Below are 24425 nucleotides of genomic sequence, written 5' to 3'. Positions count from 1 at the left end.
TGCATGTTTTTCATTGAAGTTGAAAATAAATAAACGTGTTTTCACTCTAAGCAACTACAACATCCATCATGTTAGCTCCAAAATAAGAAAAGCTTCTCTCAGGCGTTAAACAGCGTTCGGTCATTATTAACAATCAATATAGCGTCTATATATATAGTATATACATTTAGTGTATTATATACACACAATAATCCACTAATTAATTAATAATCTTATATTTCTCCTAGTGGGAGTGTCGAGTAAAAGTAAAAAGACACTTTTTAACATTTTTTAAGTGATTTTATTGGATGAAATTCTCACTTTATTGTCAGATTATTTTCCTTGTTGTGAGAAATCTGTTTGAAACCAGCAGAACGATCTGCCGATACAGTGAGATCTTTTTACTTCATTAAATTAGTAGATAATTTCTAGAAATGAGCTAGAATCTTATAATGAGCACCATCTCAAAATGGGAAGTGGTAGATATATTGACTGGATTTAAGATCATTTCACTGAGAGGACCTTCTGTAGCAGAGCTCCTCTACACCACTGATCCATCCTGAGTAACACTGAGTTCAATCAGATTCGTTTAGTTTTACACTGTTTCACATTAGAGCAGCCAAACCTCCTGACCTCCCAGAGTGAAGTCCAGAGAACTGAAATCTGCAGCTTCTCTCCTTCTTTAACCACCACAGCTTAAAGTTACTTTCAGTTTCCTTTCAGTGTTTCTTCAGACACGACCCAGTGTTGCCATCTAGTGGTAACAACATGCCAAATATTCACACTTTTGCACCCTTTTGTCCCCTCACTCTCTCTCTCTCTCTCTCTCTCTCTCTCTCTCTCTCTCGTTCTCTCTCTCGTCTCTCGTTCTCTCTCTCTTTTTTTACACACACACTCCTGAACACATATATGCACCTACATGTGTTTACTATACAATAAGTGTATTGAGCTATTTGTAGTATTGTTATCAGGAATAATGAATTTGTGCAGTCTGATCAGATCAGGCCAGTCAGCTTCAACAATGACAGCTTGAGAGAATCACTGTTCAGAGTTTATGAAGAACCTGTATTAGACTAGATTTCTGTATCACAGCCGTTCACGACCGTTTATCTCCAACACAGCAGCTAAACTAGGCTGCATAAACAGGTAAACTGTGGGTGACACCTGTTAACTAAAGTGTCTGACAGACACTGTAATAAAATGTACACAACAGATTTCAGGTTAATAAACAGAATCATTATAAAAGAAAGAAGAAACCCGTAAACACGGTATCTGTTTATCTCGGATCAGCTAGCTCAGCTAACGCTGCCTCAGGCTGGAGTCCAGATGTGAGAGTGGATCTCAGCAGGTTTCGTGTTTGGCCGCTGATAATAACGCTGTTTTATTTAGTTCATGTTAAATGAACACAGATGACCGTTTGGATGCGGTCTGTTCCTCCTGTGTGCTGGTTCAGTTCTCCTCTGTCCTTCTACACTAAACTGGACATCTCTGTAGTGTTTTTCCTGCCAGAGCTGCTGTTTTAAGGTTGGTGAATCTTTTAAATTTAACCGCGTGTCGTTTGTATTGGTGCTTGAACTGATACGGTTATAATTTATTTTTACTCTGTAAAGTTAAAAATGAAAGTAGTGAAGTAAAAGTATCTCATTAAAAATGAACTCAAGTAACAGTAAAAGTACTGTGATTTAATTCTACTCAGAGAAGTACAGTTACAGGGAAAACTCTACTCAATTACAGCAACAAGAGTAAATGTAATTCATTACTTACACCTCTGGAATTTTCCATCCATACCTAAACAGAAACGTATATAAAGTTTAGTACATGAATAAATCCAGTATCATAGATGCTTGTGTGACAAATGCAGTGTAGCTGATGTTGATCCATGAAAACTCTGCTTGCCCAGTCTTGTTAAGATCTGATATCAGAGACACTCTAATGTGACTGAATGTGCTCCAACTGGTTTTCTCTTTCTGAGGAAAAGGAAGTTCCAGCTAGTTTATCATTCAGTCTGATTTCCAGTAGAGGAGCTGAGTGTGTGATATAATAAGCTGGTGGACTGTGAGAAATTACAGATGATATTATCATATATGAGCTGATGAGTGTCTCTGCTGTAGGACTGGAGATCCTGATAAAGATGGAGCTGAACTTTTCTAACTGAAGACTCTGAACTCTGACCTCAGAAGCAGGTGACTCTGCTCTCGGCTTTAGTGGGTATTTTTACTGATTTACTGCTTGTTTTTGACTTTCGGTGTGAAACAGACTCTCAGACTGAACTGAGGTTAGAGAGAGGAAGTTTTCAGTTCAGTGAGTTGTGGTTATTTGCTGAAATGTCTACATAGGAAAATGAACAATTCTGCTGTTTCCAGTTCTGATTATTACTTTCTGTTGGGTTGTTTATGTAATGATTCACCGTGTGTTTCTTTGCACTGTGTATTTTTCTTTAGCCTACAGATCTGTGTTCTATATATATTTATCATTTTATGACTGTCTGTGTACAATACAGTTAAAGCCTCGCAGCACTGACTGGTGTTGGAGGCAGCAAAAAAATCTTCTTTAAATTTTGATAATCAGTGTTTACTGAAATTGTTTACAGAGGAAGAACAAAATCTACTTAACTCTGAATGGAAGTTAACAGAATAGCATTTCCAAGTAATTCTGTAGCTTTTCTGTTCACCAGTTCATTATGAAATGTAACACATTCTGAGGTGCAGCTGGAAATGTCAAATTCTGTAAAAATGTTAAAAAACAACAAAAATGTACAAGAGGTACAAGGTTTTGTTCTGAAAGGGATGATATGCAGGTGCAGCTTAAAGCATGGGCTGAAGCCCAGGGCCCTGAGTAATTCAGATCCTATAATTTTTCTTTGGTGAGGTCCCTTCCACTACCTGAGCCTGCCCAGACTGATCTTAGTTCTTGGGAAATTTGATTTGTTTTCTGTGTGAGCTGTCTGTATTAAGCCCAATCAAATCATACACTCTCTACCAAGCTCCGCCTTCTTTTCTAAGCCCTGCATTCAGTGCACAGCAACTTTTGCTATCCACCATTGTCTCAAGCCTTCAGTTTGTTTAGCATGTCAGTGTTTGAATTTGAAGCTCCAGTCTGGTAAACTTGGAATGTTAAACTGGGGATCCTTACGATTTGTACTTGTCCAAACCTGAAAACCTTGTTTTCTGTGAATTTTGTAAGTATAGTGCTATATTACTACAAAGGCTAACATGGGCTTTGTAAAAATGTGAAAGCAAACATCTGATGTTATGTCAGTGCATTAAGGTAAGACATGAATGGGTCATTAATATTTTTTATTCCTGCTGTGGCAGTACGCTTTAGCCTAAAATGATGAAGTTTAGGTTTTAAAGTTTGTGTTGTTTTGTCTGATTTTATCTCAGTAATGTCATCTTCATTGGGCAGACATGGCTGTGGTAAGCGTATACATGCTTTATAGTGAAGTGTGCTGCAGTGCTGGTTGTGTTTATGTGAATCCTGTATTCCAGTTAATTGCTGTTGTTTTGTATTAACATAGAGCAGAAGTGTTGGATTAGGTAGGGTGACGACTGTATGGCTGGAATAGGCTAGGAATGCGACATAAACAAATTTGGAAACTGCATGTACTAAGTTGGCCTACCCACTTTTTCACAGGCCTACCAATTTATGTCTGCCTAAGACACTGGATCAAACAATAGGCTACAGCATGTCATAGAACTCAGTTTTGTTCTAAAAGACAGATTTAACACTTCACATCTTACTGTACGCTCTATGGTTTTAACAACATAAAAGTGTTTTAAACATCAATTTTGAATAATTTAGTTAATCATGGTATCAGCTAGCAAACTCTTCTCAAACTTGCTGTTCTTGAGCCAAAAGTTATGTGTGAGGTGGACCTGGCTTCCTGTTTAGTTTCTTATTCAGCGTTTTCAGTCCAGCTTAAAAATTGTATTGTTTTTTTTATAAATATATGCCTATTTTGAATTTGATGCCAGCAAACACATTCCAAAAAAGTTTGGACAGGCCAACAAAAGGCTGGTAAAGTTGTGTAATGCTTTGATTAATTGACAACTGTGGCACTAGATTAAAAACAGATATGATTCTCTGGAAATAACTGCATGGGCTCAGAGACACTTCTGACAACCAATGTTTATGAACACAATTAATTGCTGCATCCATAAATACAGTTTAAAACTCCAAAACGCAAGCAAACAAACCAAATATAAACAGGGTCCAGAAATGCTGCCACCTTCTATGGACCCAAACTCATTTAAAATGAAATGAGGTGAAATTGAAAGGTGTCCTGTGGTCCAACGAATCAATATTTGAAATTCTTTGGAAATCATGGACACTGTGTCCTCTGGGCTAAAGACCACTCAGCTCAGTACAGTCATCAAATTAATCCTGACTGCCTTTTCAAACTACTGACCAGAAAACATTGTTGAGCACATTAAAACTCCACTCTGAGATCAGTGCAGCAGTCAGGCTGGCTTTCAGTAGTACTGCAGCAGATTTTTAGAGCTTTCAGTTAATAATGTAAACAATTTGCACCGTGTGAAACTGAAAATAATGTATCACTGCTTTCATAGTTTTTATAAGAAGTTTTAAGTGTGGCTTTTGCAGATTCTCTAGTTGTAACTTACTCTTAATAAGCTGTCTCTCTCTCTCTCTCTCTCTCTCTCTCTCTCTCTCTCTCTCTGTCTCTCTCTCTCTCTCTTTCTCTCTCTCTCCCTCTCTCTCTCTCTCTCTCTCCCCATCTCTCTCTCTCTCTCTCTCTCTCTCTGTCTCTCTCTCTCTCTCTCTCTCTCTCTCTCCCTCTCTCTCTCTCTCTCTCTCTCTCTCTGTCTCTCTCTCTTTCTCTCTCTCTCCCTCTCTCTCTCTCTCTCTCTCTCTGTCTCTCTCTCTCTCTCTCTCTCTCTCTCTCTCTCTCTCTCTCTCTGTCTCTCTCTCTCTCTTTCTCTCTCTCTCAGTATTCCTGTGTTCAGCCACTCCTGTGTATGGAATGTGGTTTGGTGTTGTGTGGAACCTGAAAGTGGTTCATGTTTTTCTAATAAAAAATTGATTCAGACACTCATTGAGTTGTGAACCTGAACTGAAACCGTTTCTCTGTGAACAGAAACACAGTAAATCCCTGAAGTTCTCCTGCAGTAACTCTGTCTCTGAGCTTCATGCTGTGTTTCTCTTCATGTATGAGTGGAACATTAGAACCTGTTTAATCTGACTGAACATGGATGATGTGGTCACTAAATCAGACCATTAGAACAGCAGCACTGCTGTCTGTCTGGATTTCTGGGTCACATTCAGACAGTCTGTTCAGTGTTTACTGACTTCACACACATAAAGCCAAAGCACTGAGTGTTTCTACATCAGAATAAAGTTCTGTGTTCAAGTTGATTTGATTTGACCTCAGATACACTTTTAATATATTGAGAGTGAAATGTGCTCCAACTGGTTTTCTCTCTAAAGAAAAGGGAGGTGTCAGATTACCATTCAGTCTGGACTGGGATTGAGTGTGTGTGCAGGAGTGTGTTCAGGTGTGTGTTCAGGTGTGTGCAGGAGTGTGTTCAGGTGTGTGTGCAGGAGTGTGTGTGCAGCAATGTGTACAGGAATATGTTCAGGAGTGTGATATAATAAGCTGGTGGACTGTGAGAAACTACAGATGATATTATCATATGTGAGCTGATGAGTGTTTCTGCTGTAGGACTGGAGGTCCTGATAAAGATGGAGCTGAAGTTTTTTAACTGAAGACTACTCTGCTCCAGCTTTAAAAGCAGCTTTAAATAAATTAAAGGTATTTCTGGAGCTCCATAGTTACTTATCATGTGATTATGATGATAACTGTTATAATTAATGATGGTAATTAAAATGTAATTTCTTTAAATACGTTTACACTCTTTAACAATGCATTTGAAACTGAAATGATCAGAAAGAACACCAAGCTAGAAAGATGGTAAAATTCAAATGAAAGGTAAACAGCGTCTCTCCTATAGGAGATTATATCTTCTCACCTACTGAACTCATTCTACAGCAAAATTATGTTGAAGATGCTTTAGTACTGATTCGTTTACAGATTTACTCCAACTGACTGAAGCCTTACTGACATGTTTTGAGAATAAAGACAAAAATAAATCTGAGCAGGTAAACCTGTGTATGAACTTAAATTTCTCATCCGCTCAAAATTACATTTTGAATTCAGCCATTCCTGCTAACTGAGGTACGTTTAGAGGATAAAGTCTGCAGGCAGTAGGCAAGTGAAACCAAGTGACTGGAGACCGAGCAAAAACGTTTTATCTTTTATTTCAGCTCTGCCTTTATCTCCTTTTATCTGTCCAAACTGTGAAACACATGCTGTACATGGTACTGGGGGGAAGGGGTGGGGTTTAGAAATGTGGCAGAAGGGGGGAGTTTACGTGCTAAGCATTTTCACAGATCTTGGCATTCTTCAGGAAATTACTCAACCATAAATATGTTGTTTGAGTAACTGAGTTTTTTAACCTCAGTCACAAGCTGAGAATATTTCTGAGCTGGCTCAGGTATGTCATTGGAAATTATCTGGACAAATAAAACTAAAGCAAATCGTATTACATGAGAAAAATGTTTTTTCAAACATTTTCCTGGTATCAAATTTAAAGTGGGCATATATATTTATATACATTGTTATGTTGTGTGTTATGTTCAATTCAATTTAAGATTTAAGCGATTTGCACATAATTGCATTTTTTTATATACTTTTTGCACAGCTTCCCAAAATGAGGTGTTAAGTTACATTTCAAACACAGCAACTTTAAAGAATTCTTCATTCAATCAGATCAAACGATGATCTGAATATTACAGCAAGACTTTTTTTCATTTTAGTGTGTGATGCTATGATGTTTCCTCACATAAAGCAGTTTCTGTTTTGACCGTGTACAGCATGCTCATGAAGAATTTCACATAAATCCTACACCTGAGCTCACACATCACCACCCCTAGTCTGATCACATTATCAAATCAAATCAAATTTATTTGCATAGCGCTTTTTACAACGGATGTTGTCACAAAGCAGCTTTACAGAATTTCAGAAAATAAAAAGTTTCAAGAGAACTGTAAGAATGTACAGAAACCCCCCAGTGGCTAAGCCAGGGGCAACAGTGGCAAGGAAAAACTCCCTCAGAACTGAGGAAGAAACCTTGGGAGGAACCAGGCTCACCGGGGGGACCCATCCTCCTCTGGTCAAACTACCTACAAGTGATTATACTACTAATATTATCAGCAGTAATATTGATATTAGGAATAACTAGGAGTCTATGAGAACATCAGCGTAGGGTGGGCAGCTCATCCAAGGTAGGTGGTGGTAGCTGAGGCGTGGGCAGCTGGTCTGAAGTGGGTAGCAGGAGGGCTCGGCCTTCAGTCGTCCTTCAGTGTCCAGCCAGACATATGGGTGATTGTGTACTCGGAAAGAAAGCAGGTAAATGGAATTAGTTTTGTTCTATCCGTTTGTACATAAACAGGGAATGTAAACATTTACAGAGTGTGGCTAACGACTCCGGAAGATCTGACTATGACAGCTTAACTAAAAGGAGAGAACCAGAAGGACACACAGACACGGCAGCACTCTGAAACAGTTCGGCATCCCTCCGCTCCACCGTCCACAAACCTGAGTGACCGCGTGCGAGCAGTGGGACGACAGCACCAGCGTCTCAGTTTACTATAATTCCCTGTGTCCATGGACCCCTGGATCTGCTGCCTTTATCTAGGGGGGAACATTACCTACCAAAAGCTAAACTGAACAAGTGAGTTTTCAGCCTAGTCTTAAAGATTGAGACTGTGTCTGAGTCCCGAACAGTTTCTGGAAGATCATTCCAGAGTTTGGGGGCTTTATAAGAAAAAGCTCTTCCCCCAGCTGAAACCTTCTGAATTCTGGGGACTATTAATAAGCCAGCACTCTGGGATCTGAGTGGTCGTGATGGCTCAAAATGAGAAATAAGGTCTTGCAGGTATTCAGGAGCGAGACCATGTAGGGCTTTATAAGTCAATAAAAGGATTTTATAATCAATACGGAATTTAATAGGTAGCCAATGAAGTGATGATAGCACTGGACTAATATGCTCAAATTTTCTAGTTTTAGTGAGGACCCTGGCTGCGGCGTTTTGGACTAGTTGGAGTTTGTTTAAATTCCTGCTCGTGCATCCTGACAGTAGCGCATTACAGTAGTCTAGCCTAGAAGCAATAAAGGCATGTACTAGTGTTTCTGCATCACGCAGGGACAGGGCATTTCTGATCTTGGCAATGTTGCGAAGGTGTAGAAAAGCTGTCCTAGTGATGCTGCCTATGTGTTGATCGAATGATAAATCTGAATCTATTATAACACCAAGATTTTTTGCTGCTGATCCAGGTGTGGCTGGAAAGTCGGCGAGATTTAAGATTAAATCTGGTGATTTACTTCTTGCTAATTTTCGACCCAGAAGGAGAACCTCTGTTTTGTTACTGTTTAATAGGAGGAGGTTGCGTGACATTCAGCCTTTCACGTCTTTTACACAGTCCTCCATTTTCTTTAACCTGTATTGGTCATCAGGTTTGGCTGATATGTACAGTTGAGTATCGTCTGCATAACAATGAAAGTTTACGCCATGGTTACTTATAACTGTGCCTAACGGTAACATGAATAGTGTAAATAGTAATGGTCCTAATATAGACCCCTGCGGAATTCCAAATCTCACTTTTGAATAAGTGGAAGATATATTGTTTATCCTAACAAACTGATAACATTCTGATAGGTAAGATCTGAACCATGATAGGGCTGTCCCTGTGACTCCAACCATGTTTTCTAAACTTTCTAGGAGAATATTGTGGTCTATTGTATCAAAAGGTCAAGTAGCACTAAGAGAGATATGTAGCCTTGATCAGAGGCAAGAAGAAGATCATTAGTTATCTTAACTAGAGCCGTCTCAGTGCTGTGGTGTGGCCTGAATCCAGACTGAAATTTTTCATATATATATAGTTCTTGTGTAGATATGAACTAAGTTGTTGGGCCACAGCTTTTTCTAAGATCTTAGATATAAACGGTAAGTTAGAGACAGGCCTGTAATTAGACAAAACGGTGACATCAAGTTTTGGTTTCTTGATCGGAGGTTTGATAACTGCTAGTTTAAAAGGTTTGGGAACATGGCCCAAACTAAGGGACGAGTTTACAATAGTTGAGATAGGGTTTATAATAACTGGCAGTACTTCTTTGAGTAATTTTGATGGAATTGCAAAGAGTGTGCAGGTTGTGCAATTTGCAGAAGAGATCATCTTCTCTAGCTCTGGCTGTGGGAGGGGGTAAAAGGTTTCCAGACTCTTTTCTACAGCTGTGTTTTGTTCTATATCAGCCAAGTCAGATGACAGCCAAGCTGGATTTGAATTTGATACTGTGGGTTGAATTTGTTGTCTAATATTATCAATTTTATTATTAAAGAAGTCCATAAAAAACTTCACTGGTGAGAGTTGCTGGGATTTCTGGTTCATTACCTGCTTGATTTTGTGTGATTTGGGAAATCACATTAAACAGAACTCTAGGATTATACTTATTATTCTCGATCAGCGAGGCCAGATATGCTGAGCGAGCTTCTGTGAGAGCATTTCTATACTCTATAAGGCTGTCCTTCCAGGCAGTGTGGAACACTTCTAGTTTGGTATGACGCCATTTCCGCTCTAATTTCCGAGCTGTTTGTTTTAAGGTCCGGGTTTTATCGTTGTACCACGGGGTGAGCTTTTTCTGCCTTATTCTTTTTATTTTAAGTGGGGCCACATTTTCTAAAGTGGATCGTAAGGTATTTTCTAAATAATCGGTTAGTAAATCTAGTTCCATTGGATCTGATGGAGTGGAGACTGGGGTGTTTAACTCTGGGAGATTTTCTATAAATTGTAGGGCGGTAGAAGGTTTTATTGTGCGCTTTGTTGAATAACGAGGGGACGTATATATATTATGGCTAAATCGTAGCTCATATGAAATTAAGTAATGGTCGGAGATCGCTGTGGTTTGCGGTAGGATATTAAGCTTGTCTATGTTAAGACCTAGTGTCAAAACTATATCTAACGTATGACTACAGTAGTGTGTCGGCTCTGTTACATTTTGGGTAAAACCAACAGAGTCTAGGATTGAGGTAAATGCCCTTTTTAATGGGTCGTCTACCTTCTCAAAGTGAATATTAAAATCTTCTACAATTATTACTTTATCGTTGCACACAGCCAGGTTTGCAGCGAAGTCACTAAATTCTTTTATAAATTCAGAGTATGGCCCTGATGGTCTGTAAATGTTAAATAATGAGAACGCCTTTTTTGTGACCGGATTTGTGACGTGAATAGAGAGGGCCTCAAAGGAAGTAAAAGTGTCACATTGTTTCTGACTAATATCGAGAGTATTTTGGTATATTACACAGACTCCACCTCCCTTGCCTGTTAGTCTTGGCCTATGTGCATAATTATAGCCTACAGGCGTGGCTTCATTTAAAGCTAAATATTCATCTGGTCTAACCCACGTTTCAGTAAGACAAAAAAAGTCAAATTTATGATCGCTTATAATTTCATTTACGACGACTGCTTTAGAGTTTAATGATCTTATATTAAGTAGTCCAAGTTTTAGATCTAAGGTGTTAGTGCTATCATCAGAACATGGATATATGTTGATAAGGTTATTTAAGCGGACTGATTGAGTTTTTCTGTGATTAAATTTAGTTTTAATTCGGGGCAAAGACACAGTCTCAATAAGGTTAATCTTGGGTGACGCCTCAAGGCAGATCGCAGACGGTCGGTTTAGCCTGTCTGTCTGCGGCCTGGTCCCGGCTCTGGATTGTCAGCAGCGGTTTACACTACTCTGCCGAGTAACTGGAAGACTATGAGCTATGCTGCACAAAAGTAAGGCAGCACCCTCCCGCGTGGGGTGGACACCATCCCTACCTATAAGACCAGGCTTGCCCTCAAATCGTAACCAATTATCTATAAAGCCCACTTGATTTTCGGAACACCACTTGGACATCCAGCAGTTTAACCCCGTAAGCCTGCTGTAGGCCTCAGCGCCGCGCCGCATTGGGATGGGGCCAGAGCAGATTACGGCATCGGACATCGTCTGGGCCTGTTTAATCACCTCTCTAATATAAGCCTTAGTTATCTCTGACTGCCGCAGACGGATATCATTGGCCCCTACATGAATAACTATCCTCGAATATCTCTTATCAGCTAATCTAAGGTTGCCACTAATGTCCGGCGCTCTGGCTCCCGATAAACATCTAACTGTACCCGCTGGCGCCCCTAACGGAGTAGCTAACTTCACGTGTCGAACAATCGAGTCTCCTATGACCAGAGTGCTTTTAACAGGCTTCACAGTGGGTGCTTCACTGAGCGGGGCAAACCTGTTTGACACGCGAATGGGAGGAGCGTGGTGTTCCGGTGGACTAACTTTGGCCTCAGCGTTAGCATTAGCCTTAGCTTTCCGGCTAGACCGCCAAGTCGTCACACATTCGCCCCACTGTGAGGGCTCTGACGCCGGATTCGGTGCTAACTCTCCCTCGGGTACCGGGGGCTGCTAATGCTGCCTCTGGCTGCCTATCCCTTAATTATCCCCGGATACGCACTTCTAACTGGTCGACCTTCTCCACCAAACAGCTAACTAGCTGGCACTTAGTAATAACACTATCACTATCACTATCACTAGAGGCGGAAAAGGGCGTTAAGCTAAACATGCCACACTCTGCACAGACGAAGCAACCAGCAGAAGCCATGATATTTAGCCACTTACCGCTTCTTGTTGATTTAGATGCTGATAGCACAAAAAACTTTACCGCAGTGACGCGCTCTCAGTCGCTCTCAGTTGCTCGCAGAGACGCGCTCTCAGTCGCTCTCAGTTGCTCTCAGTCGCTCGCAGTGACGCGCTCTCAGTCGCTCTCAGTCCCTCCAGGACACTAAAAAACAAACGACATGAAAAAGAAATCTGATCACAACAGAATTATTGTAAAGTTGATGGGGAACCTGTATTAGATTAGATTTCCTTATATGGCTGTAAACCTCCGAATCTGTATTTTATACATATCAACAGGCAATGGGTTGACACCTGTTAACTAGCTAGCTAATAAGCACTTGCAGTAAAACATATACAATAGCTTTGAAGTTTATTAATAAATAGTATATTTTTCTACAACAAAGCAAGACCAGGAGGTAGAAGGACACCGTACCTGTTCAGCAAGGATTAGTTAGTGAGTTCAGTGATGAGAGTAAACGAAAGTCATTATTTTTCACCTAAATGTTTGATAAGAACCGAGAGGTAGCAGTGTACCATACTGTACCCAAGAGTCCTGTCACTGGTTTATTCATAACACTTTATCAAACACATTACAAAACCTTAAAATAAAATGTTTATGAATTACATCAAAACTGCTGTATGACAATCTAATGAGTGTACTTTGATGAATTTTTCCTTTGAGACAGTCAATAAAATAATGTTAATCATATCATCTTTACCACAGCTCATACTGCACTGTCAGAATAATGAAAGTATACAGAAACTACTGTAGAGTGTCTCAGTTCTGTTGAACCTGAAGCTGTAACAGCTAAATCAGCATCTTACCTTATTAAATGGCTGAGAGAATATATTTATTTATATGTATATTATATATTATATTTAATATATAATTATTCCTACATATTCCTCCAGTGTAATGCACATCACATACCCATAATCCCATTTTGAAGTGCTGCATGTTGCATGTAATGTATAGGCATGTGAAATGCCATGAACTTGCACTATATTCATGAAACACGAATGTCTTCTAGGTGTAATTAATTCAACAATAATTATTGAGGTATGGATATCTTTTAAATATCATGCACATAGAATTGTGTTTGTTTCCTCAAAAACAGGATTTTATATATATATATTAATGTATGTATTAAACATCAAAGGATATGTTTTTATTATGTTTTTAATGTATACTTGCTACTCATTAATGAATGTATTTAATGAATATCTCAAGCTGATTATGTAATTATAATGAAGCGTTACTGTTCTGTTCCTGAATAGACCATGAAGGCTTCATGTACATGTACTTACTCTTTGTTAAGTGTCTAAATTAGGATAACTGCTAAATTCTAGTTACATTTCTGTTTGGTCTGCAAGGTTTATGCTGCTTCAGATTTCGGAGTTAACTGGATCTTCTTGCATGCAGAGCTCTAATTTTGCGTTTTTCACTCTTCAGACTGTCTTTCAGCAATGATGCTTCTGTGTGTGATGCTGCTGATTTTCTCTGGTTTCATGGAGGCCAATTCAGGTTTGTGTCTGTCATGTAAAAAGCTGTGTATCTGAGGGAGATGTGCATCAAACATGCAATAGATCAGGGGTGTTCAAACTCAGAGAGAGCCAGATAGCATATCAGATGTCAGAAATATCTGTGGGCCAAAATATCATTCACCAATAATTTACAATTTTAAGTCTTAAAAATATTTGCGAATGGAATTTGAGCTTTCTGTGAGCTACCATGTTTATTGTCACTGTATAAAAGATGCACTTTGCACAGATGCACAGAGAGAGAGAGAGAGATATAGAGAGAGAGAGAGAGACAGAGAAAGAGAGAGAGAGATAGAAAGAGAGAGAGAGAGAGACAAAGAGAGAGAGAGAGAGAGGCATATTTATTGTTGGATTGCTCAGAGCACTGTGGAACAGTAAGTTCTTATAACAAATTATTCAGTTGTTAAAGAGTAACAATAAAGTTTTATGTAATAGTTATTATTGGGACGTATGACCAGAAAGCAGATGCTTGCGGTTTGAAACCAAAAATGAAGCTTAACTTGGGGAATCGGAAATGCAGAGAGTCGTCAATAAACCTGCATGGGTCAAATCCAGGAGGAACAGCAAAGTAAGAAAGGTGACCATAACAGAGAAAAGCAAGGCAGGGCAAAATCCAGAAAACAGGTGATGAGTCAGAACCATGAAGTACACCAACCAGGCAACAGTGCAAAAGGGGCAAATCCAAAAAAACTGAGTCAAAAGAGAACAGGCAGGAAGTCGAACACACGATCCAGGGCTATCCAAAAAATGCTCAGTATGTTCACAGGTGAAAGCAACACTTTGCACTGGTCTAGTCTAAAGCCCGGCCTCTTCCACTAAATTAAAAGAGTCATGTAATACACTCAGTCACATTAATACTCAGGTAACCTCAACCACTGATAGGATGGTGAAGAAATGTCTGTAGTCACATGACGTGGCTGAGGAGTCTGGGAAATTTGAATTCATAATGAGTTAAATAGTAATGTGCATACTTTTTTCTGTAGAAATGTGTAAGTCTAGTGTTAATAGTTGCTGAGAGACTAAATACTTTTAACGTTGTTCAGCCTTTTTTGTAACACTACAAAATGCTATGTGGATCAGGTCTATAAGAAATGCCAAACACATCTTTATTATAAGGTTATCTGACCAATTCTAAGGCTTTGTGAAAAATGCTTTAGGAAGTTATGTAGGCCTATGCAAATACCTATGAAGAGCAGTTCATGTCTTCTGGAGGACTGTCTGCATGCATGACAATTATCCTATTAAAGTGTTTATTTGTATTATAATGAGACAAAACAAATTTAATATGAAATACATTTTAACTGAACTACTGAATTTGCTCTAATGAGAAATTGGTGCTGTTCTTAGTGTTTGTGCTTCATGGCTGTAGTCTTGACTGAAGGCTGTAGTCATTAAGCTGAAGGTCTAGTCAGAGAAGAAAGACTCTTAAACTTTAGCTAACCTTCATATCACATGGCAGTGCACTGCACTGTTACTTTAAGGTACTGATGCAATGTTCTGGCTGGTGGACCATTCCTAACACACTCTTATACAGAAGCCACTGGCCAATTAAAATCCATCTGTGGGCCCCATTTGGACAACTGTGAAACAACTGTGCTGGAGCATGTTAGCCTTCATGTTGCAGAATAATGTGAAAAAAAATAAGAGAAAGCAGTGATTTTAAAAAAATAATTTCATATAGATATGTGTGTGTGTGTGTGTGTTTGTATGATTTTTTTAATACTGTTGTTTTATTATACACTATATTTTCCATTACAGAGAATTTTAAGGTTGTTGGCCCAGTTGAGCCTCTTGTTGTTGAAGCTGGTGAAGACCTGGTTCTGCCCTGTACTCTCCAACCCAACATCAGTGCTGTGCATATGACGGTGGCGTGGATCAGAACAGATCGGACTGATACTGACAAACTAGTGCATCTCTATGAAGGTCATAAAGACACAAATGATAAGCAGATGAAGTCTTACAGAGGAAGAACAGCTCTGTTTAAAGAAGAACTGCAGAAAGGAAACACCTCACTGAAGCTCTCAGCAGTCCAGCCTTCTGATGAGGGAGTTTATCAGTGTTACGTTGGGTCAGAATCATGGTATGATGAGGTCATTGTTCATGTTGAAGTCAAAAGTGAGTGATAACAGTTTGAGTGCTTCACTTAATAATAATATTATTATTATTATTAATAATAATAATAATAATGGTGGTGGTGGTAGTGTTCTATTTATTGGAAACCAATAAGAGAATGTATAAATATGATACAAATAAACTAGTATATTTTCAGTTAATGTGTGTGTGTTTGTGTGTGTGTGTGTGTGTGTGCATGTGTGTGTGTAATATGTTAAGAAAATGTAAAGTAATTTAAAGTGTACTGTATCTCAAAAGTTATGTTTATAAAAAGAGACTAATTGTGACTACATTAAGAAACTATTAGAAAAATGGATGTATCATTTTCATTGATTTTATTTTTCTTTCTAGAGCTTTTAAAAGTAGTTGGTCCAGCTGTGCCTGTTGTTGTTGAAGCTGGTGAAGATCTGGTTCTGCCCTGTTCTATTGAACCCAGGATCAGTGCTGAAGCTATGGTGGTAGAGTGGATCAGACTGTACCTGAATGACAGATTAGTGCACCTGTATGTAGATTATGAAGACAGAAATCAGGAACAGATGGAGTCTTACAGAGGAAGAACAAGCTTATTCAAAGAAGAACTAAAAAAAGGAAACACTTCACTGAAACTCTCAGCAGTTCAACCTTCTGATGATGGAGTTTATCAGTGTTACGTTCGGTATGGGAACTTGGATGATGATGTAAATATATATGTTGAAGTTAAAGGTAAGAACCATCACAATTTCCCTGTGTATTAGTTCTGATTTATTAACTTACATAGTGCATGAATTAATCAGTAACAGTTTACAGTATAGGTCTCAAAATTAATTATTCATTTTTAAGTTATTAATGTTGCTTTATTGGTATATTACTTAACATTTGATTAAGCAGTATTTATTATTTAGTAATGGATTAAGAATGTAGTATTTGAGTACATTAAACATTAAACTGATAGTTTCTCTTTTGTTACTAGTGTATTTACTGTGTACTAATTACTGCTTATTATATTGCCAACAAATTCATGTGAATTTATTCAAGAAGAGCGTAATTAGACTTTTAGTACTTATAATTTAATCAATCTAGTGAAACATCATTAAATATTTCCTTCTTTAATTAATTAATCAGTTACTAAGTAATAAACAAGCTGAATTAACAGTTAAGATAAGATAAGATGCCTTTATTGTGATGTGCACAGTGTACAATGAAATTGAGCAGCAATGCAGCAGCACTTTCTACATACAAAACAATTAAACACATCATTATATCATATATCATTAACTAATATATCACTAACAGGTAATTACTGGTTAACAACATAATTAAATATAGCTTTGAGACCATCAAGTGTTACAAGCTCATCTTTATATCACATAAATGACCACATACAGTACTTTAGATTCTTAAGTACAAAATTTGAAATTATGTCTAAGCATTCAGTGTTGGACAAAAGCATACTCTACATATTACTATAATGATAAACATCGCAATATAACATTAATAAATAAAAAGAATAAGCTTTAATAAATAATAATAAACTATAAGAAGTGTTCGATAAATCTTCAATATAATACACCATTCTGACACTTCCACATTCAAGCGACAGCCCAGGTGGCTGCAAGGAAAGCGACACTAGTCGACTGTCACCAAAAGCCGGAAAACGCTATCTTTCCAGGCTAGCTGTTTTTAGCAGCTTGCTAACGTGAAGTAGTGCTCCGTCACTCACACAACATGGAGAATTGATGATACTGTAGATCAAACAAGACAAAAAAAGTTTCAGTTTAAACGTTGCTAAAAGGAGGACTCTGTCAGGTGTTAGATACATCATGGTTCGTAACATGCTCAGATATGGATGTGGTAGGGCTGATGGCAGTAAGGCAGTGTGATCCATCACTGATATACCGAGCCAGCTAATGTTTGCTGTTCGTAAGTTAATGTTCAGAAACTCAAAGTGTTAAACTTTCTTAAATTATGACTATTACAAAAACTGCAGCCATGCTTTTCCAGCTGGTAAAACCAGCTAACCAGAACCTTTTTCCCACTCTCCCATGACAGATTTGTGAAACGTTCCACTGTTTGCCGAGTGTTTGTCATGTTCTGATCATAAAAGATAGTTTAAAACAGCAATTAACATTTTTTGGCAATATTTCATAAAAAAATATTTTTATGAAAACTTATTCTAATTATTTCTTGCACATAGTCATTCTGAATTCTGAACTATGCCTAATATATCACAACTTAAGTACAATTTTATCACGTTTGTGTTTCAGGAAAAGGTTTTCATGCTTGGAAGATTGTCCTCATCTGCATGTCAGCTTTTGCCATTACATTAACCGCTTTTACAGCTTACATCGTGAAAGGTAATTTTTGAATTCATAATTTTCAGGAATAAATTATATTTAAAAACATTTTCCGTATGGACTGTATGCATGTGCAGAAACTGTGGAATGTCATGACTTCTGGAAGACTGTATAATTTAGTATGATAACATTTCAAAAAGCTGAGCTCCTTGTCAGGTTATGTGCTCCTCACATCCTCTTGTGTGTAAATATGGACCGTGTTCACTCTAAATTGTTGATTTTCATCATTAAAGCATCAGGAGGTTGCCAGAACTAACAAAGTTACATTTCAGAAGAACAGTGAAAAAATGGTGCTTTAATTATTCAAATTGAAACAATATTGAAATACATCAAATGGTTCCAAATTGATCAAATGTATTACATCAACATAATTACCAAAACAGAAGAACTAAAAAAACAAACTGATTGTGTTGATGTAACATATTTTATTTGTCATATTTCATTACAACAATATACAAAAAGTTGCTACACTACACAGACTACAATCACTAAGTATCAGCATTTCTGAATATTGTAATTCTGAATTACAGTCACTGGATGATAGGGGTTTCTGAAAGATTTCCATTGTTTCTCTCTAATTTTAGATAAATTCTCAAAAAAGCAGCTCTCTCCTGCACAATGCTCAGTCATAACCTACATGCGAGTCCAGTCAGAGAATAAGAAGGAAGAACTGAACCTGAAGAAATTCAACACATCAGAGGAGGGATACAGAAGACTCATCCCAGCTGTCACAAACTGCAGAAAGGCTCAGTGAGTGTTTTACATAACCGTTATTGAGCTAATATTAATACTGTGGTGTAATTTATGGGCAAATTGTTAAAAGTCTAGGGGGTCTAAAGAACTTTAATGGTCTTTCATGTTGCATAAAAGCATGAGATATTACATGAAAATATTACATATGTTGCACATATACATGTGTACGGTAGGAACACATTTCAGTTTGCATACCTGAGAGTTCTTCATCCAGATTACATGCCGCATACACTGCCTCACCAGCTTTGCTAAATGACCTTCCACACTGTTTTTCTATGACGTGTGCTTAGAAACAGTAAAGTGCTAAACTGACAGGAACAGAATTTGTGAAGGCTGAGAATACTTTCATTTGATAAACATTTCTTTTATTTTTTTGAAAAACTAGACTTTTTGCACTAAAGGTATCTACTTCAAGTATCTACCACCACACAAAGACCGTCCTCAAGATCTTTTTGTATTTTGCCATACCCCGATGCTTTAACATTTAGTCCTATTTGATCTACCCTGTGCTGTTTTGTTTTATACAGGTGGTACAATTTCCTTCACCTTACATTGAAATCAAATGGCTCCTGCTTTTATGCATATGATTTTCTGTTAGATTTCATCAGTTAGGTTTTATCAGTAGATGATTGCTGTTTTTAGGGCAGCCACTGGGACCTGGTGTTGGAAGCAAGTCATGAGTGCATTCAGCTATTAAATTTAAGTTTGAAAACCCATTTACTGTCAAAATGTATCGTTGGAATTTCTCTGATTTTTGACAGAAAAGGCACAGAAACTCAAGATCAGTAATAAGTGGATTAGGGAAACAATGAGAATATGATCAGTGGTACAAAAGAGAATTAAACTCTCAAACTCCATCTGTAGGGCCACTAAAATAACATCAAATCCAGATTTTTACCCTCAATAATGGGCGCAGGATATAATAATTGGTCAAACAAGGGTTTATTATACATTGCACAATTGTTCAATGGGCAAACCATGAAGTCAAATGAACAACTTACACAAGAGTTTAAACTACCAGCCCATGATTTTTATAAACTCTTTCAACTTAGACATTACCTCCAGAAACATAAGGAATGGGAGAATATTTGAAAAGCACTATCCGAACTAAAGGAACTATTAATGACATGTACAGAGAGAGAAACAAAAAAAGGGATTATATCAAAAATTCATAAAGCATTACGTTGTGAATCTAAGGATAACAACATGCAAGTCAAAGAAAAATGGAAGTTGGAAGCAAACATAATAACAGATGAAAACCAGGAGGAAACATTCAAAGCAGGGCAAAAAACTAACTTGTAGGCCAACATGGAGAGTATTTGACAGGACAATAAAGATGAGGTATTTTAATGCTCTTTCTATTACTTCAAAATACAAGAACATTTCAGAGCTGTGCTGGAGGAATTTTGGACTGGTGGGGGACCTCAGACTTATATTTTAGGATTGTCCAAAACTTTTTTATTCTATTTTTTCTCCCTAATAATGAATTAGCTTACAGCGATGTTTTGAATAGACATGAAAAGAATTTCAAACAACTTTAGGACCATCAAAACTCTGTGAAGTAACACATTCATCATAACCAATACTGCAGGATAGTTGTGGTAATTTGGTGTAAAGTTTGTTTTTATAACACTGAGTTTAGTAAAAGTATGAAAACCATTGCTAATCCAGTACATCATGACAGCAGTATGTGCACCTGTGAAAAGATTGTTTGACAGTATAATGCTTAATGTCAAAATAAATAAATGCATGTATTTTTTCAGATTTTTTGAGGATTTCTTACTATACACATCTGTAGCTGTATTTTGTACAACCCCATTTCCTAAAAGTTGACACACTAGGTAAAATGTGATTTAAAAAATTCCATGATGTGCAAATCATTTAAACCATAGAGTATAAAGGTAATATGTCAAATATTGAAATTGAGAAATTGTATTGGTTTTTGAAAATTATTTGCCTATTTTGAATTTGAAGTCAGCCACATGTTTCAAACAAGTTGGGAGAGGGTCAACAAAAGACTGGATAAAAAAACCAAACACATAACTGACAACAGCTCTGTAACATGATTGGGAATAAAAAGTCCCAGTGAGACGGAGTCTTTTGGAAGTAAAAATGGGGAGGCATTCACCACTGAGTGGGCAAATAGTACAACAGTGCAAGAATAACAACTATAACAATAACATCTTGGAGATTTCATCATCCACTGTACATAATATCATTAAAAGATTCAGAGAATCCAGTGAAATCTCAGTGTGTGAGGAACAAGGCCGGAAGCCAATATTGGGTCACAGTGATCGTCGGGCCCTCAGGTGGTGCTGTATTAAAAACAGACATGATTTGTAGTAGAAATCACTGCATGGGCTCAAGAAAGCTTCCAAAAGCCATTGTAAACACAGTTTGTTGCTTCAGCCAATGTAAGTTAAAATTCTACTATGCAAAGAAGAAATCAGGACCCATAAATGCCACCTTCTCTGGGCTCAAGCTTATTTAAGATGGACTGAGTTGAAAAGGAAAAATGTTCCATGTTCTAAAGATGAATAATTTGAAATTCTTATTAAAAATCATGTATGCCACATCATTTGAGCTTAAAAATAACAGGGTTCATACGGGTGCACCACAGAGAGGATCACCATGACGTTCTGCATTGTGACTATTGCGTTACGAAAAAGAGAGAAAGAAAATGGCTACTGGATGGGAGCCAACTCCCATTGTTCATTTAAAACGGGGATTGGTTACATGCGGCTCTTATTGTCCTGTTGAGCAGGACAGCAGAATTACACATTTAAAGTAGGTAAAGGTTTTTTTAGGAAAAAAAAAATAATCCTCCTTAGCAGTAAAATAAAGCTCTGCTGATCACAGTTTTAACTATAAATGGCCTTAAACAATGGAATTAATGTATAACTGTTCACCCTTTAATCCTGAAGATCGGCGTAGACGGCTGGTTGCCACAGCAAAGCTAACAAGCATTGCCAAGCTAGTAGCTAACGAAATGGCAAAGAGAAAGATCTAAGATGAACATCGATAATTTTTAGACAAATGGACTTTTATCATTTATCATTTTATCATTTTAGCATTTATCACTCCAATTGGTTTTCGGATGCATTTAGTCTGAAAGGAGAACCTGTCAAACACTAAAAAGTTGCGAAGCTGAATTCAGCTTCTCATTAGAATTGTCCTGTTCCACCTGAAATAGTGGCACTTTAGGCACCATTTAAGGTGCAACGGAAACATTCGGACAAGAAGTGTAACGTGGAGCAAGGAGGCGGACACATATGCGGAGATAAGCGAGATTTATTAAGGGCAAATCCAGGGTCATGGTCAAGACGGTCCAAAGTCAGATGGCCAACACGGATAGAGCGGGGGGCAGACATAACATAAACCAGAATCACCAACACAGCAGATAACGATTCAGACAAACATACATCAAACAAAGACCTGCCAACACAAAGGGCAAACACAGGGCCTGCTACAACATCCACGGGGGCAGGCGGGCCTGCAAACGACATCCACAGAGTTTAAGCAAAGGTTAGTTTGAAAGACTGAGCTTCTGGTGACATTTAAAGAAATGGGAAATTACAAGTATTCATGTAATATTTCAAGGTCTATTATAAGTTACAGTGCAACATTAATTAAAAATGAAAAACGTTTTTAAAAATTTTTGATATTTGTTGAGATTATTTAGTATGTCCTTAGTGGTTGAGATTGACACCCCTGCCCTTTTTGAGCAGTATTGAGCAGATGAAATCTCATATCAAGCAAGAATGGGAAAATGTTTAACTTTCAAAATTACTGTAAAAGGTCTCAGTTCCAAAGTGCTTACAGTGTATAGGTAAACGAAGAGGTGATGCATCACAATGGTAAACAAGCCCCTGTTCCAACTTTTTTGAAATGTGTTGCAGGCATCAAATTCAAAATTGGTATATATTTTTCAAAAAACGCTGAAATTGATTTGTTTCAACATTTGATATGTTGTCATTTAAATTAAATATACAGTTTCAATTAATTGTACATGATTATATTGTATTTCTGTTTATATTTTGCACAGCCTCCTAACATTTTTGGAAATGGGGTTGTATGGCCATCAGACTGATTTTAGTCATATCATAAATCACTACTTGCTTGTTTTAAATGATAATTAGTTAATATTCTTCTTAAAAACACAGTTGTTAACAAAGTACATATATTAAAGTACAATATCATTGTAAACCTCAACAGGGAATGCTAAAGTTCATTTTTTAAATTATCAAGCAAAAAATGGTCTGTGATTTCTTGCTCTGAGAAATCCCTACTTTAATTCTAAGGAAGCTTGTTAACAATTAATGACTATTAATTAAGCAAGTGGGAGAAAACACAGGAGGAACGAAGGTAATGTGTCTCCACATTGCTGTGTCAGTGGAGTGCAAGACTAAAAGATAGTATCAAAAATTACAATGTCAGTATTGATATTATTATTTTTTTTTCAAATAATTTAAAATGCAAACACTGAGAATCTTTATATATTTTACTGACTTTCTTCCTCACCTGTAGATTTGCTGGCTGTAGCCTCACTGCACTGTGCCTTGAAATTTTGAGTACAGGTCTAAAAACAGAAAATTCCTCTGTAAAAGAGCTGGACCTCAGTAAAAATGACCTGCAGGATGCAGGAGTGGAACAGCTCTCTTCTGGACTCAAGAGTTCACACTGTAAATTGGAGATAATCAGGTCAGAATTACAAAATTTCATAAGATTTCATAACATACCAACACTGTGGCATTATGCAACAAATATATATGTATTCTTATTCAATGTACTATATGTTGCTTTTACTTTTCTTTTCCAGACTTGCTATGTGTAAACTCAGCGCACAGTCCTGTGACACTCTGCAGTCAGTTTTACAAACAGAAACCTCCTGCCTGAAAGAACTAGACCTCAGTAATAATGACCTGCAGGATGCAGGACTGAAGAACCTCTCTGTTGCACTGAAGAGTTCACACTGTAAATTGGAGATAATAAGGTCAGAATTTAAAAATTTCATAAGATTTTACAATTCTATACCAGCACTATGGAAAAAAACAACCAATTTATAATTATTTTTATTGAATGTACTATATGTTACTTTTCTTTTCCAGACTTGCTGTGTGTAAACTCAGCGCACAGTCCTGTAACACTCTGCAGTCAGTTTTACAAACAGAAACCTCCTGCCTGAAAGAACTAGACCTCAGCAATAATGACCTGCAGGATGCAGGACTGAAGAACCTCTCTGTTGGACTGAAGGGTTCACACTGTAAATTGGAGATAATAAGGTCAGAATTTAAAAATTTCATAAGATTTTACAATTCTATACCAGCACTATGGAAAAAAACAACCAATTTATAATTATTTTTATTGAATGTACTATATGTTACTTTTCTTTTCCAGACTTGCTGTATGTAAACTCAGCGCACAGTCCTGTGACACTCTGAAGTCAGTTTTACAAACAGAATCCTCCTGCCTGAAAGAACTAGACCTCAGTAATAATGACCTGCAGGATGCAGGAGTGAGGAATCTCTCTGTTGGACTGAAGAGTTCACACTGCAAACTGGAGATACTCAGGTCAGAATTCCAAAATGACATGACATTGAAAAAAGCAACCAATTTATAATTATTTTTATTGAATGTACGGTAACACTTTACATTAAGTATCGACTAACTAACATGAAGTAATGCATTAGTTAACATGAAGTAATGCTTTAGTTAACATGAAATAACATGAAGTAATGCATTAGTTAACATGAAGTAATGCATTATTTAAACATGAAGTAATGCATTAGTTAATATGAAGTAATGCATTAGTTAACATGAAGTAATGCATTAGTTAACATGAAGTAATGCATTAGTTAATATGAAGTAATGCATTAGTTAATATGAAGTAATGCATTAGGTAATATGAAGTAATGCATTAGTTAACATGAAGTAATGCATTAGTTAACATGAAGTAATGCATTAGTTAAGAG

At 37.4% G+C, this 24425-nt stretch overlaps 1 protein-coding gene across 1 annotated transcript in view; it reads left to right on the top strand.

The window, feature by feature from the left end:
• LOC108443648 overlaps positions 1-24425 on the top strand; it is a 381331-nt gene that overhangs the window by 323226 nt on the left and 33680 nt on the right. The window contains exons 2-10 of the mRNA XM_017724422.1: positions 13167-13238; positions 15014-15370; positions 15719-16069; positions 17611-17700; positions 18285-18450; positions 22981-23154; positions 23273-23446; positions 23562-23735; positions 23851-24024. Of these exons, the coding sequence (XP_017579911.1) occupies positions 13181-13238; positions 15014-15370; positions 15719-16069; positions 17611-17700; positions 18285-18450; positions 22981-23154; positions 23273-23446; positions 23562-23735; positions 23851-24024 (1718 nt within the window). The 5' untranslated portion in view covers positions 13167-13180. The remainder of the gene's footprint in view (positions 1-13166; positions 13239-15013; positions 15371-15718; positions 16070-17610; positions 17701-18284; positions 18451-22980; positions 23155-23272; positions 23447-23561; positions 23736-23850; positions 24025-24425) is intronic.

This window comes from Pygocentrus nattereri, chromosome 12 (genome assembly GCF_015220715.1).
Source record: "Pygocentrus nattereri isolate fPygNat1 chromosome 12, fPygNat1.pri, whole genome shotgun sequence".
NCBI classification, from domain to species: domain Eukaryota; kingdom Metazoa; phylum Chordata; class Actinopteri; order Characiformes; family Serrasalmidae; genus Pygocentrus; species Pygocentrus nattereri.
This window is presented reverse-complemented; position numbering and strand designations above follow the sequence as displayed.